Consider the following 17,402-nt stretch of genomic DNA (forward strand, 5'->3'; position numbering starts at 1 on the left):
TCATACCACAAAATACTTTATGATGTGCGTATAACAAAATGCTGAACAGCCCAAACTCACCTTGCATCAGCATCCTCTTCATAGCCCAATAATACAAATTCTGTAAGCTCCTCTGCATCACAAATCCGACACAATGGTGGACACGGATCACCGCAAAAGCCAACACATGGATGGCTACACTTCAGCTTTCGTGGGCAAGCCTGATCACAAGGTTTTCTTGAGCACTTCTCACCACAAAGTTTCGTACATTTCAAGTGCTTACACTTCCAATCACAATTCATCTGAGAAATAAAAACTTTAGATATAGTCAAATTTATTCTGTTAAAGAAATTAGATGCAAATGTATATATGTATGGAGTGGGAGTCTGTATTTACCTGATGGGCCACCATCAGTCTAGTGGGCATGATGAAGACAGGAAGCCCATGGCATGTCAAAGGTCCCCCCATATTTCCTGATTATTTTTTCCAACTGGATTTTGGTACAGTACTGCAATAATTTCTTAGCATTTATGGCTATGGCAGGTAGGCAGTTCCATAGCTTTATAACCTTATGTAGTACTTTTATCACTTTCATCCGGCGGCGACGCAGGCTGCGTCACTAAATAAACTGACAGATGTCCGATGGTGACGCATGTTGCGTCAAAATTTTAAATTTTGTTAGAATTCAATTTATTGTTCAATTATTATGGGTTTAGTTTTAAAATGTGTGCCTTTACACTGCAAACGACTTGATACCAAAAAGAATAATGTAGCATGACAATCGAGGTCAGAACACTGGAAAGATTATAAATACTTGTGTGGTGATGAGCATCCAAATTTAAATTTTTGGTAAAATTCCATTTATTGTTCGATCATTATGGGACTAGTTTTAAAATGTGCGTCTTTAGATTGAAAACAATTTGATACCATAATGAACGATGTAGTGCGATAATTGAGGTCAGAACACTACAATGATTATAAATACTTGTGATGAGCGTACAAAATTAAAATATTTGTTAACACTACTGCTGGCGCCACACGCGCACCGCAGATTTTGACGTCATGGGGCCAATGGTACGGGCAAGCATGCGGCGACGCCTAAATGTGTATACTCGTTTCAGTTTTCTCACCTTAATTCATGTGCTACGTCATTCGTTTTGGTATCATTGTGTTCGCAATTAAATTCCCTGCAGATGTATATGCATATAATGTCCAAAAGTCTGGCAAGACTTCCTGCAGCAAAGCCTAAAGTTACCCATGAACGAGCACCAATTTGCACACCACAACCTAATGTGTATACTCATTCAGTTTGATAACATCAATTTTCATGCTACATCGCTCGTTTTGGTATCAAATTGTTTGCAAAATAAAGCCACGCATTTTAAAACTAGTCCCATAATAATAGAGCAATAACTGGAATTTTAACAAATATTTTAATTTTGGACGCTCATCATCAAAATTACTTATATATTTCCAGTGTTCTGACATAAAATTTCACGTTACAGCGCTCATTTTGTTATCAAATTGTTCGCAATATAAAGGTGCGCATTTTAAAACTAGTCCCATAATAATAGCACAATAAATAGAACTTTAACAAATATTTTAAAATTTAGAATTTAGACCCAAATTTGTATTTATAATTTTTCAAGTGTTCTGACATCAAGTTTCATGTTACATCTTTAATTTCGGTATCAAATTGTGCGCATTGTAAAGGCGCTTATTTTGAAACTATTCCAAGCTCAGTCGGATAAAAATTAATTTTATACAAATATTTTTGTAGTGGACGCAAGTCCAGTCAACGGCTAGGACTCGAGAGAAAAAAAATGGACGCAAGTCACGTCCAAAGAGAACGATAGTGTTAAAATTACATTTACTGTTTGATTATTATGGGACTAGTTTTAAATTGTGCGCCTTTAGATTGCAAACAATATGATCCAAAATGAACAACATAACTCCTAAATTAAGGTCAGAACAATGGAAAGAGTACAAATGTTAGTGTGGATGTGCGCTCCTGGGGAAAAACTGGGCCCACCTTGGGGTGGGTTGGGGTGCACATGCCGGGTGCGCAAAAGTGTTAAATAGCTGTGCAGTTTAAGAGTTAAACAGCACATTTCTGCCACAGAGTATTTAGTAACCAATAATTTAAATTGCATGCACCATTATTATTTAATATGCACTAATGGCATTCTCCAATTCTCTTTAGCAACAGCAGCACAATTTAGCTCCATCCTCACAACCGCAAACATTTCCCTACACTCTCACATATGGCCCACCTAACCCTCACCTACTAAAGTAGTTACAATTGCTAAGTATCTTCTTGGTTTATCAATGTCAAATGTTTATAGTGGTCTGTACTAGTCAATATTACTCTAGCATTATCTGTCACTATCACTTTGCTTCATCCATGGTTATAAAGTGAGTCGGTGAGATGTGTCCGGTTCCCAGTCAAAATGTTTGTGTTACTTGCCGGGTTGACGGCAACGTAACTACACTCATCACCATCCTCACACCCACTTACTGCCACCTGTCAACACACTATTACCCACCCAAAAATCACACTATTACAAGGTGGTTAGTACAGTTGGTTCATAACTGAAAGGTCCCAGGTTCAATATCTCAAACACTGTCTTTGACATTATGTCCTAATGTTATATGGCACAGGCTTTGGTATTATGGCCTATGGTGATACTGCACAGGCAGTATCCAGGCAGTATCAATATTACCCCACTTGATATTATGAAGTGGGGTGATATTGAAAAAGAATTCAATGTCTAGATAATGTAAAATTAAGCAGACAACAAAATAGTGTTTCAGTGTGAAATAAAAATAACATCCATTAATTTTACTGATGTACGCTTCTATGAACAAACAATGTCAGTCGGTTCACGAACAAAACTTTCAATTTCAACAAATAATTACATGCTGATTAATGCAAAGTAGCTACTTTTCTCACCTTACATACTGTGCAGGGAATGCCACATATCTTCCGGCAACGACTGTGTGTACAGCGCCACTGGCATTCTTCCTGGCATGGGGGACACTCTGCACTGCAAGGATGCTTGCATCTGCAAGTAACATATTGTGTTTGTAAAGCAATAGCATGGATTCAAAATAATTAAAAAGATCTGAATGTACAGTGGTACCTCAAATAATGATCGTCTCAAATGGCGAACATTTTGGGTAACGTTAGTTTAGTTCATTTATTATGCACCCCATACCCATCTTGTGGGCGGTAGTGGAAAGGGTTACAGAGGCACATAATGGGCTCAGGGACTGAACCCCACAATTTATTTAGCTAAGCAAGTTACAATCTTGATGAGCTAGTTACAAAATTCAATATAAGTCGTCACATCAACAATGGGTTCGAGATCGACCTCAAGTACAGGTTCTAAATTAAGCAACTGACATATTGAAACTGAAATTGAAATAAGTTTATTGAACTGACATATGTGGAGAGCTAGTGTCACAATTTATATGTTTGTCCTGCACACCGCCCCCCATCCAGTGGGCAGCGGTGGATAGGTTACAATCACTCAGTTACTACCTACAGTTAGCAAACTGGGAATATTTGGCTAAAATTTCTGGTAGCAGATCATTTTGAATGAAATATTTACACATCGCTGGAACATTGGTTATAGAATTGTCTCTAAATTCACGTATCTTTTCGCATTCCATCACATAGTGACGGAGGGTGGTGAATAATTTTGTTGACACAACTTACATTTGGTTAGGTCTACATCAGCAGATAATGAGAATTCCCAGAGATACTTGTAACCAAGTCTAAGCCGAGCAGTAGTAACATCTAGAAGTCTGCTGATTTTATTGGATGATCCATAGATGTGTGGCTCCTCTTGCATGATAGTATGATGATAAATGGAATTACTGGTGTCAATTTCACTTTGCCTCAGACCTACAAGATCTTGTTGAAGTTCTCGGTGTACTGCTGCTCTCAGATTGCTCATTGACAATCCAAGGTTACACTCAACGGCTCCTTTAAAGGCAGATTCTTTGGCTAACTTATTAACTCTATCATGCATTCGGAGGCCAACATGAGATGGAGACCACATGAAATGGACTCTGTTACCATCCTTAATAATTTTATTGTATTTGTGTCTAGCTTCGGACACGAGCATGTTACAGTTATGTCTTAAAGAGTTGAGAGCATTTAAGGATGAAAAGGAGTCACTTACAATTAATGTATCAAGTATGGAGACTTGTACACATTTCAGTGCAAGGATCAAGGCAAATAATTCGGTCTGAAGGGTAGAGGCCCAATTGTTTATACGGACTCCCCACTCAAAGTACAAGCCATCACCCATTGTCAGAACAACTGCACTTCCAGCTGCACCCGTGGTGCGGTGTAGGGAACCATCAGTGTATATGATTTGAGAGAGAGAATGCTCTGTGGACAGAGCATCAATATGGCTTAAGGCGTTGAGCTTTGCCTCAAGACGAAGCTTGGGCTGATCTCTAATTTGCTTCTTGGGTGGAAAGGGAGGGATTAAAACTGGAAAGGGTGTAACCTCCCACGGTGCAGGAAAGTGCCGTTGTTGTTTCTCTTGGTACAAATCATGAACCTGATACATTCTGAGTTGAGTTCCACTTTTTGTTATCCATTTGGAACAATGCTGATCTTCAATAAAGAAATTCTGGAGGGCTTCTGTACAAGGATTAGGATGAGTTAGCCTAAGCATTTTTATACCAATTTGACAGTTAATTTCAGTAACACGATCAACAATGCTCAGAATATTAAGTTCCTTTCTCATATTAAGTATCTTTGTGGTACGAGGGCACCCAAGGATTATCCTCAAGGCTTCGTTCTGCAATTTTTCAAGCCCTCCAAGCTTTCTTTCAGGCATCAAAACAAGCAGAGGTGCAGCATAATCCACTAAAGATCGCATGTATGCAAGGTACATCATTTTGACAATTCTGACATTGGCACCATAGCCTGAGTGATTACCTGCAACAGCCTTGAGAGCTCGGAGCCCCTCTTTATACTGACGACAGAGTCTGAATACAACAGGACCATACAGTGGCACCTCAAGGCCAAGGTATTTGAATCTGTTTACATAGTCAAGCTGGGAGCCATCAGACTGTTGCATCTTGCGAACAGCTCCTCCCTGCCTGGGTGGGCGCCGATTTAGTATCTTTGTTTTCTCTGCTGAGATAATTAAACCTAGGTCCTGACATGAGTCTAATACAGAGTTAAGAGTGTTCTGCATGTTAGCATACCCAGTGGTGTGTATCATTATATCATCAGCATAGCTAATGATGTGGACGTTGGGTTTGCTCGGTATAGTTTAACAGCGTGTTTATTAAGATATTAAATAAGGTAGGACTGAGGACACCACTCTGCGGGGTACCTAGTTCAAAGTCTCTTGTTAAAGGGAGGGATTCCTTTGAAAGTGCCTAGTGATTTTACTAATAGACACAAAGTTGTACTGGTGGTCTACTTCCCTGTTGTTATTGGACTAACTCTTTTTTTTTTTTTTCCTGTGCATGGCAGCAGTAACTGTTTGACCAACAGCGAGTCAATGTAGGTGTCTAGCATGGTGTCTACAGGAATAAGACTATGCCACCTGTCTGCCAATCCTCCTTGGACATAGTGTAATCCCATTTGGTTGACCAACATGGATAGCAGAACTATGGGACATTAAAAAACTGGATTTTTCTCTCTGCTGGACACTTGGCAGAGATGAGACTCTGCCTAATGGTGTATTAGACCCTGTCATGCCTTGTTTGCCATCTGTTGTTTCATATAGAGCAAACCATACAACTTCTATTCATCTGCCTAGCCACAAGTGAACTTACAGCATGGATATGGGTTGGAAAGCAGAGAGCCACTGCAATATGTAGGTGCTACAAGACCTGCTGTACATATGGGGACTGCAAAAAGGAAATTCCTTGCATAGGAACTACTAACTCATAATAGTAATTAATTATCACACGTCTCTTTGCCAGCTACACGTACAGTTGTAAGACAAAGAATTGGAAATACTTACATGTGTCCGCACACAAGTGGTTTTTTACATGGCTGCTGACACGAGACATGAATCCGTCCGTGAAAGCAGAGCCCACAATTGCCTAAACAATTATGCTCACATTTCAGGACCTGACCGCATGGTTCTTTACAATATTCCCATGCATCCTCTCCATTCACTGAAAGTTAAAAAGCATTGTAGTTATACTAAATATATATAAAATGAAAACACAATAACCTACATCTACAATAGGCATCTGAGGCACATTATGATAAGGTCATTAAGTTACCTAGAGATGAAAGTGACTATGTCTTCATTACAAACACTATTTTGTTGTCTGCTTAATTTTACATTATCTACACATTGAATTCTTTTACCTTGCTAGCAGTCAGAGAAACCTTTCTATATACAAAGGATTTGCAAACACTCATGGATACTTTTCATGTACAATACAGCAATTACATACCTTTGCCAATTAAATGACAAGGAAGCTTGATAAAATGGCCTTTAGGGCACTTGGTGGTCGAGGTAACAAGCTCGGTGCATTTGGTAGTACACACATCCATACAGCGTTGTCTACAGGGATGCCCACATGGTAATGTTTTGGGACACTTTCCCGGACACTTGCTAGCTGTTGCTGGTAATCCACATTCCATCTGAAAAATTAACAAGTACTGTATTTTATGACATGTTAAAATCAGTTGGAACAATACTGTTAATGCCACTATCAAACTTATCACAAGTCTAAATAAACCTTTTAGATTTTGCTTTCTCATATCTAAACTTGATTGACGATGCTCTATTGAAGGGATTACAAGCAACCTAACTCGGAAGAAAATTAAGGCATCAGTATAATAAACTACGGCTTTCAGAGTTGTCACTTGGTCACTCCTTAAGATAACATAGCATCCTGATGCCCTATACAGTACAGATTTTTGTTGAACACCTTCAAAATGAATCCTTTGGCAGTTAGGCAACACTTCCCAACAAAGTTTAATAAGTTATATTATTTATAAGTTTATGTATGATACCTAATATTATTATGAGAACTCAACTGGTAACAGAAAGCAGTCGTGGATGACATGCATATTTAATAACACTTATCAGCACTGAATGGTTGTCTCACGACCACACTTTCACGACCCTTCAACACCCTGTTAACATATTCTCAAAATTCAGCCTTGAATTAGTATGTCTTTCAAAATATAGCTTTCCTTTATAACTTAAGACCCCTCTATCAAAACTTCTACACTTCATTTACTACTTAAACATTGCTTTTCTTATTATAAGTTTATTTTATTGATATATATATTAAAAAGGCTATCAGAGCTGGATTTCCCTGCTTAATAGTGTGAAGGTTGAGCCTATAAGTATGGTTTCCAATTGCCAGGAACAGGAAGCCGGTGAATAGGCTTATCAAGGTCAACTAGACACTGGCTGACTTTCCCCTAGAATGAAGCCCATGACAGTCTACTAACTCCCAGGTACCTAATTACTAGGTAAACAGAGTCATTAGGTATAAAAAAACACATGCCCAAACCATGAATAACGAGCAGGAATCAAACTGGGACTAGTCAGTTGGGAGCAGACTGTTTAGATCAATAATTTCCCATATTTGTCTGTTATTAGTCGTTAAGGACAATTAGAACAATAAAAGTTACTTATCCTGCACTATCATTTACTTGATATTTAGCTTATTTTTATATGGAAGCTTTGCCATTTTGTAAACATAATGCTTTAGTATAATCTAAGCAGCATGTGCACAAACTGACAACTGGCTTATTTGACACAATGTAAAAAAGTCTGCTGTTTTGGATATCTTGCTCCTTAAAGAACACTATACCAAAGAATAATCCAATGAAATTGAAAAAGAATTGGCTTACCTGAGTAACATGATTGCAACCTGGTACAGTCTTCTTCACTTTCTGTGCACAGTCACCACATTTTTGGAAACAAAGTTTCTTACATGGATGGCCACAAGGCAGCATTTTTGTACAGGGTTTACGACAAATGATATCTTCCTCCAGTTCAGAGCAGTCAACTTTAACTGCCACATGCCCACATTGTAGAGTTTTGTTTAATTTTACTGTGCAAGCTCCACATTCTTCATGGCATTTCTTTTGGCATGGATGGTTTTGTGAACAACCTGCATTCAATTTTGTACACTTTTCTAAGCAATTATATAAATCGTGGTCCGGATCCTTTCTCCGGTGACACTTGAATCTACATTTGTGACCACAATCCAGTCTAGTGTCACAGTCCATGGTACAAGCAAAAGTATTTGCATCACAATGGCAAGGCATGGTGACCTTATGCTGACAGAGAGGTATTTGTCTTATTACTCGAGTTGGACATGCATGTTTCTTTGGGTCAACATGGCATGGAATGTTATGACTATGGGCACAAGGTAACACTTTTGTGACCAAAACAATACATGGTGTGCATATTTCCCAACATTTCTTTGGACACTGATGGTCCAATTCACACAGAATCTTAGGACAAGGCGAACGGCATTTAAACTGTTTGTGCTCTCGATCATCCATGTGACAAATTTTGGGACAGGAATGCTTACAATTTGGAAGGGAACTGCCACATATTAGGCGACATCCACCCTCTGGGCTTTTCTTGAAGAAGTCATCACCTGATGATATCGATATTAGTTGATCAGGATGATTTGTACATTTAAGAGTCAAGGAATTGCCAATAGAGTTGTCTGCTGAAAGGTCTTCTTTGATCTTCTTCCACAGCTCACTGGAGGAACTCAGCAGATCCATATTTCCAGTAATGTATAAGCCATGCTTGGCACGTGAGAGGGCAACACACACCCTGTTATCAGTGCGAAGGAAGCCCACTTTCCCTTCAACATTACTTCGTACTAAGGACAACAAAATAATATTGTTCTCTTCTCCCTGAAAGTTGTCCACCACACACATTCTCACACCCGAACATGCCTGGTGGTTTCGCTGAAGCTGTTGATAAATAGCAATTTTAGCAACTCATTTATTTATGCAAAGTAATGCCTGAAAAGACACTTTATTGGTAGCTAATATAAACTACATGATGTACCTACAAATACTTCATGATAACAAGTTTCAAATAATTAAAATGTATTTTAGATAAATAAAAATTATTATTATTATTATTGAGAAAATCCACTGGGACTATAAAAAGGGTGCAAACCTACAACACCAGCATTGCCAGTTGTGTACTCTAGCACTAGACCACCGATGACTTGTAAAAGTCATACAACCGGATTCCTACTGAAATCACAGGAAGTCTGGAACCCCTAATAACGCCAGTCCAAGTTTTTATGTATGACCCACAAGCACTCGAGTGGAAGGGTAAATTGGTCACACCTTACGTCCAAACTTCAGAAACACACATCTGAAGTGTGTTATCTGGAGCCACACAGATAACCATAGCAGGCAAAAAACAAAACACAAAATCTCTAGATAGTACAACCAGCAAGGAAGCCAGGTGCAGAACAGGAGAAAATTTAAACTCTAAACAGGCAACTGCAGTTAAACATGGACCACAGACCACCTACATGATGACCACAGGATGGAAACAGCACCCACAGAATGTGAACGGTGAGCAAGACAGGCAGAGGACAGGCAAGACAATGTGACCTAAATTACAGTACAAGAGCAGAAACCTTCCAGTACTAGTAGGAATCAAGAATACCTATGACAATTGTCATACAGGAAAGGCCACATACTCATAGATCATCCAATAAAAGCAGCAGACTTTCACTCTATACCACTGCTAAGCTGAAGCTCAGCTATGGGAACCTCTCGGAGTGTGCACCAGCTGTCGAAGTAAAGCTGACCAAATGTAAACCTTGTCAGAACTATTCCTATACCATCCATTACTGGATAGTTGAATGCAAACAAATCCAATAATGTAAAGACAACTTGATCACAAAGGGTAAAAAATAGGAAATTACCCAGGATGACATTTCACCCAAAATCCTAGCAAAGGATCCCAAGATTGTCTATGGCAGACAGAACATTTACCATCTAAAGAGTAGCACTGCTTGCAAGTCTCCTGCATATCCCATAACCATGTACCAGAAGATTAGCAAACAGTACTGTAAATACTGCAGATCGCTACTTATGGAACCTGATCACAAAGTGGAGACTAAGTAAAACTGTAACTATGACACCCATAAATGTAAATGAAGCAAACTAACATGAACTGAGGACAAGACAGGATGTACATGGGAACAAAATCTTCAACTAGGTCAGCAATGCTGGAACTTCTTTGGCAAAATAAATATTGGGGTGCTGTTCTAGAGCATTTAATGTAACTACCATAATAACTAATGAAATTAAAGGAAATTACAAAAACCATCTGCACGACTGACAAAAAGGCTTGTGCAAAGGGAGAACTAGAATGAGCAAGAGATACCTGAAACATTACCTATTAACCCAAAAAGAAAGAGCATCGCCCTCCCACATCACTGATATACCAAAGCTCAACACAAGATCAGAATAAAGCCAACATATCAAACCACTAGTAATGGGAGCCAGGTAAGTTATAAGTATGAACAGAACAGAAGAGCAGAGTACAACAGCTGATGCTCAAAGCAGCTGCCAAAAGAACACCAACAGGAAGAATCCAAATACATACAACGTCCAACACCAGGAAACGATTTTTGGAACAAAAATGGAATAAGCTGCCAACTATAGCCAATATAAAGAATGAAATGCCTGTGATGCAAGGGCAGTAGCCAAGCCGCTACGGTTAACCCTTAAACTGAGCATGGCGTATATATACGCCCTGAGTAACATGTCCCATGGTGCGCATGGCGTATATATACGCCCTGAGTAACATGTCCCATGGTGCGCATGGCGTATATATACGCCATAGGGTGCCAGGCCTGATTCAAATGGCCCGCGGCTACACGGGGTTCACAGTAGCTTCCTCAGGGCTCTTGTAAACAGATGCCATTTTAAAAAAATATCGTGGCTACGGTTAACCCTTAAACTGCGCATGGCGTATATATACGCCCTGAGTAACATGTCCCATGGTGCGCATGGCGTATATATACGCCATAGGGTGCCAGGCCTGATTCAAATGGCCCGCGGCTTACACGAGGTTCACAGTAGCTTCCTCAGGGCTCTTGTAAACAGATGCCATTTAAAAAAAAAATCATGGGCAATATTCTCAGGTGTGAGAGGCACAGTACTGTTGGAGCAACCAAGGCCAGCGCACGCAGCATGAGCGAACAGCATTGCTGTTCAGCTTGTGACCACAGCATCGCCGAAAAATGTCAAAATAAATATATAATTGTTAATATTTAGCGATGACAATATTACAGATGACCCATGACTGTGATATAAATAACCAGGGTTGTGATAATAGCAGGATTGTTTGTAATAATCAGCGCTGTGGGAGGAGTGATGCTGAGAGATGGAGGGAGACAGCATCGTTTACTGACTGTGTGGCTAGCTGTTATTGTTTGCATTCACCATACCAGGTCAGTGGTTCTCTATGGTGAACACAAATGTAGATACTTAAATATAATGTGTGTATTAGTGTAATAACAGCAAAAGGATTATGCTGGGAGGAGCCATATGGGTGATGGAGGTGACGTCGTCTGCACAATTTGTCTAGCTGTTTAGAGGGTGGCCACTATGCTCTTTGGGTGCACTACAAGCTTAGGTGTACAGTTACGGTGCATAAAACGTGTAGATATTTTATATATAATATGTGTATATAGGGTAATAACACTGCAATCAGTATTGTTGGGGTAGAACGTTTAGTGCGTGTGACCTTGAAAGAGTGAGGGAGCCGCCAGCTGCCATCTGTGTATAGCGACGACTCTTAGTGCCTGAACTAACTATATCAGCTTAGCTGTACAGTTGTGGTGAACAAAATATATACATACTTATATATAACGTCTGTATATAGTGTAATAACACCACAAATGGTATTTTTGGGGAAGAAAGTTTAGTGCGTGTGTTGAGGGAGTGGCAGCGAGTGGTTGGCTGGTGTGTGGTAGTAACTCTTCGTTGCTTTTCGACTCTCAATACCAACTTAGTGGTTCGTTATGGTGACCAAAACATGCAGATACTTTTATATAACCTGTGTATAGAGTGTAATAGCAGCAAAACTATATGTTTATTGTTTTATAAACATAATAATTGAATCACTAATATGCACATCATACTTTTGAGTATAGCGATTATTCACCACTTTTATTATATACAGTGGTACCATCGGAATGCGATTGTCCCTGTATGCGAGGTTTTCGGAAGGCGAGGTGTATTTACTCCAAAAATTTGTCTCGGAAGGCAATGGTTACTTCGGGAGGCGAGTTTGGACGCGAGTTTGTTGATACGCGTACAGCCGACCTAGCGCGTGGTGGTTCGGCGATCGTCGCCCCTCCGCCCCTCAGTTTATTATTGTCTCGCGCTCAGTGACTACCCCCACATCAATTCTTCTCGCGGATTTTCAGTGTTTTGTTGGATTTTTGGTGATTTGTCTATACAATTTGTTATTATATATCTCACCATGGGTCCCAAGAAAGCCAGTGGTAAGGATAAAGGCCAGAAAGCTCATGTGAGGATGACAATAGAGGAGAAACAAGAGATCATTCGGAAGCATGAGAACGGTACACGTGTTGTTGAACTTTGTAGGCAGTACAACAAAGCCACATCAACAATATGCACTATACTTAAGAAGAAAAATAAGATTATGGGTGCTAAAGTGGCAAAAGGAGTAAGAACATTAACAGCACAAAGACCACAAATACTTGAAGAAGTGGAAAAGTTGTTATTAATTTGGATACACGACAAGGAGTTGAGGGGTGATAGTGTTTCGGAGGCCATTATTTGTGAGAAAGCCAGGGTGTTGCACGAAGACCTTCTAAAGAATACCCCTGCAACGAGTGATGCAGATAAGAAAGAGTTTAAGGCAAGCAGGGGCTGGTTTGAAAAATTTAGAAAGAGAAGTGGTATCCATAGTGTTACAAGGCATGGGGTTATGTGATGTGATTATGGAAGGGGACTCCCCTTCCAAACAGTAACTCCTCTCCTCCTCCCCCCTCCTCACCATCTTCCATACGCCTACAGCACTCGACAGCAAGGTAAGTAATAACTGGAACACAGTTTTGTAGGTTTATTTAGATGAATTAGGTATAAAAATTTAGTTTGATGTGGGGTTTTGGGGTAGTCAGGAACGGATTAATTCATTTCCCTTTATTTCTTACGGGAAAATTAACTTCGGAATGCGAGTTTTCGGAAGGCGAGGCGTTTCCAGGAACGGATTAAACTCTTATTCTGAGGTATGCCTGTAAATATATTACAATACACACTATTGAATAATATTACTGCAAAAAAACTAAGAAAAAATCAATCGGAGACATTGAAACAATTAGGTAATAATATCTTTGTGGCAACTCCCATCTGTCAGCGCGGGTGACGCTGACCGGGTCGGACGACCGCTCTGTCAACGCCCACTTTTTGCCAGACTTCCTCGGTCAATTGCGCCCAAAATATGTCACCTACGATTTTATTTTTTTTTTCCGTGCTCAAGGGGACACAAATTAACATGTTTAGAAGACGAAAAAAAATTTTGAATTTTTTTTTTTCTTGCGCACAGGGGTGTAAATGTCCCCAGGACCCCTGAGCAGTGTAAGGGTTAAATAAATGATGACAGAAGCTCCCCCACCCCTCAGGCCAGAAACTACAGATCAATCAAGTTGAAATGCACCAAGAGCCCAACCCCGACATCCCCTCATTACCCGGAGTCTCACAAAAATAAGATGACCCCAGAAAACAGCTGAGAGTTCTGAATGCTGAAGAACCATTATTATTATTATTAAGCCTTACTCAAGTGAATCAATTAATCTTTTATATTTTTGGTGTCCGAATGATCTCACTGTTGCATCAAGCACTGGGATGCAAAAGTTTACATAGCCATATTTAAAATGTCCTCCAAAAATTTACCATCAACGATTATGAAACTCACTGGCAAGATAGCCAATTTATCTAACTATCATTTGACACAATTTAAATCAAATTTGCCTTACAAAATCATATTTTTTTCAATATTTTCCCCATTATCCCCACTCTTCCTTACCTATCTTCGCAATATCAATGGAGAACATCATACATCTTATCACCCGAGTGGAAAAAAAAGTATTGTATTTTCTGACAGATAGGATGCAGTGCTATAATATTACATTGAAGCGAGACGTCGTAGCTAAAGCAAAAGCTAACACAAAAGAACATAGTAATAGGGTACCTGCACTTCAAAATCATATTCAATAAATATATAATGAAACATCATACAAAATAAAATATAAAGAAATATGCCAGAAAATATAAGTGTGTCTTAGGCAGAAGTGAGTCCTATATGCTGAAAAATGTAGCACTTATTTTCCTTCCTCAACTGGTTTACATTTATGCATATTTAACCTTAAAAAGAATTAACATCCACCAGGGCAATAAGTGGCCACCCACCTTCCGTAGTAAGAAGAACTGTCCCGAGTAAGGAGTGAGAATAGTAATTTCTTCTGAAGAATATCCTTGTAAAATAAGATGTCTACATAGGCCAATGAGAAATTCTGCCTCATACTGATTTTCATGGCTGTTATTGTCATCAGAATCCTGTGAAAAGAAAATATATAAATGCATCATTATGTAATCAGGACAAGAAGACTTAAACGTGAATAAAGCCCGAAACGATAAGTAGTGGCATTAGGCATAGTATGTACCAGCTCTATCTAGAAATCCAACATTCTGTTTGTAACTTATCTTATATGTATGTACTTTTACCTGAATAAACATTTATTATTTATTTATTAGTAATTTTATTTATGCCACCACAAAATAACTACGAAAATTTAAGATACAATTCAACATATAAATTAATATTCAACATGGCTTGGAAAGAAAAAATATTAAAATGTGCATGGAATAAATCTGTGACATACATCTGCTAAACTAAGTACAAGTGAAGGTGAATGCAAAACGAATGACCTTGATATCAATCCACGGTATGTTCAGAGAGACTGGTGTGGAAGGTGACCTGGAAAATGTATGGGAATGGTTCAAGTCTAATGATCATGATGCAAATTAGGGAACCATGGCAAGTAACAAAAATATTAATAATAATGAACAAATCCACACGGGCCGTGATGAGAGTTCGAACTTATGCCCTGGATGTTCCCAGACATGCTCTAACAACTATACCACGACGTAGTATAAAAGCGCATTTGGGATCATCCAGCACATAGATTCAAACCCTCATCAAGATCCTTGTGGATTTGTTCATTTGATATATCACGTTATTGTGATTTCTGTGTAATAATAATAATAATGTTTATTCAGGTAAAGGTACACACATACAAAATGAGTTACAAACTGAATTTGTAGATAGAGCAAGAATACACTATGCCTAAAGCCACTAATATGCATAGCATTTTGGTCAAGAAGAGGGAAAAACACTTAAAAACTAAGACTTAAAAATAATTGAAATCAAAGGCATGATTTAAACTGAAATAAGGAAGAAAAATGTTGGATAGAACAGCAGAAATTGCAACAGAACAGCAGAAGTAGTTATAACTAAATAAACAGATAGGTTTCTTTGAGTTTATACATGGCAGATATCAGCAGTTATTCATGTTGATCAATAATCAATATTGTTTGAAAACAGCAAGACATAGGTTGACATTTAGGAGATATGGTAAGTTACATGGAGTGGATTAGGTAGTGCTTAGTTTTTCTCTTAAATTGTTTGCGAGATGGATAGTCTTTGAAGTGGTTGTGAAGGAAATGGAGGAAACAGCAGTGTGTTTTTCTGGCCATAGTGATTAGGAGTAGGACAATGATGCCGTGGTAGAGAAAATTATATACTGTACACCTGTAGTATGATTTCTCCAATTGCCATATGTGATTTTTTCCCATTAGATTTGTTAACTAATTTTAATTATGTACACTTTGATGTAGTACTTTATATGGTTGCACAGTTTAATGTATAAGAAACACAGATGATTTAATTTTGGTTCACAAACTAATATGGAAATTGCAAATCTCCCAACACACTTAAGCTTGCCAAAGAACTTCCCCAATAAGAGGTGACGCAATCACAAAGACAAGTCAAAATTTAAAGGTATTTAATCAGACCTCCTAGGGAAGGGTCAACTTAAAAGTGGTGTTCCAATACAGGACCCAACCACAGCAAAGCAACTGTCTTACACATAATTTGCGTATTAGTGCCTTTAAACTCTACATTCTCAGGAACCTAAAGAGGATTCAGCGGAATCCGAGGTTGCAATACTTTTGACCATAGTCATGGTGTAGTGGTCTAGAGCATGCTTGGGAGTACCCAGCGCATAGGTTTGAATGCTCCTCATGGCTCCTAATGATTTTCTCATTGATACATCACGTTAACGCCTGCACTGCGCACCTGTTTTTGGCAAAAACTTCATAGTGCAATTGTTAAGGACATATTTTTGTTGTTTTTATAAATGTTCAGGTAAAGTTATTGAAAATGTTTCCAAACTCAACTATTTTCATTTCAAAACACAAGAGTGATGAAAACATTAAAATCTAGCCTAATTAAAAAAAATAGCACAACTCTCAGAATGACTTTTGTTGGCTGGCGCAATTGAGGGGTTAAGGGTCCTGATAGTACAGTCGGATTCGTTCTCGACGCACAAGTTCTTGTTATCTGTTAGATTAAGGACCTGCCCGAAACGCTATGCGTGCTAGTGACTGTACAAGAATGTAAAAACATGAATGCTATGTACTCTCATAAACCCAATGTACCTTCCAGTATATAAATAAATAAAACAATCAAGAATTCTGGGTTCGAGTCCCAGGCGGGACAGAAATGGTTGGGGACATTTCCTTTCACCTAGCAGTAAGTAGGTACTCAGGAGTTAGTCAGCGCGTTGTGGGGTTGCATCCTGGGCGGGGTAGTAATTTGACTTTGAGGGGCAGGGGTGGGGGGGGGGGAGAACCTCGATAAAAGCCTAACATGTATGAACACACACACAGGAGGAGGAGGAGGATTGAAACAGAGGATGATAGTAGGAGGCTACAAGATGACCTGGATAGACTGAGTGAATGGTCCAACAAATGGCTGTTGAAGTTCAACCCGAGTAAATGCAAAGTAATGAAACTAGGCAGTGGAAACAGGAGGCCAGGCACAGGATACAGAATAGGAGATGAAGTACTTAATGAAACAGACAGAGAGAAAGATCTAGGAGTTGATATCACACCAAACCTGTCTCCTGAAGCCCACATAAAGAGAATAACGTCTGCGGCATATGCGAGGCTGGCTAACATCAGAACGGCGTTCAGGAACCTGTGTAAGGAATCATTTAGAATCTTGTACACCACATATGTAAGACCAATCCTGGAGTATGCGGCCCCAGCATGGAGCCCGTACCTTGTCAAGCACAAGACGAAGCTGGAAAAAGTCCAA

At 39.1% G+C, this 17,402-nt stretch overlaps 1 protein-coding gene across 1 annotated transcript in view; it reads right to left on the minus strand.

Moving 5' to 3' along the window:
* LOC123754401 (uncharacterized) overlaps positions 1-17,402 on the minus strand; it is an 82,410-nt gene that overhangs the window by 39,388 nt on the left and 25,620 nt on the right. The window contains exons 6-11 of the mRNA XM_069326798.1: positions 14,432-14,578; positions 7,844-8,929; positions 6,427-6,616; positions 5,982-6,138; positions 2,933-3,044; positions 60-281 (exon numbers count right to left, since the gene is read on the minus strand). Of these exons, the coding sequence (XP_069182899.1) occupies positions 60-281; positions 2,933-3,044; positions 5,982-6,138; positions 6,427-6,616; positions 7,844-8,929; positions 14,432-14,578 (1,914 nt within the window). The remainder of the gene's footprint in view (positions 1-59; positions 282-2,932; positions 3,045-5,981; positions 6,139-6,426; positions 6,617-7,843; positions 8,930-14,431; positions 14,579-17,402) is intronic.

This window comes from Procambarus clarkii, chromosome 18, assembly GCF_040958095.1.
Source record: "Procambarus clarkii isolate CNS0578487 chromosome 18, FALCON_Pclarkii_2.0, whole genome shotgun sequence".
In the NCBI taxonomy this organism is placed as follows: Eukaryota; Metazoa; Arthropoda; class Malacostraca; order Decapoda; family Cambaridae; genus Procambarus; species Procambarus clarkii.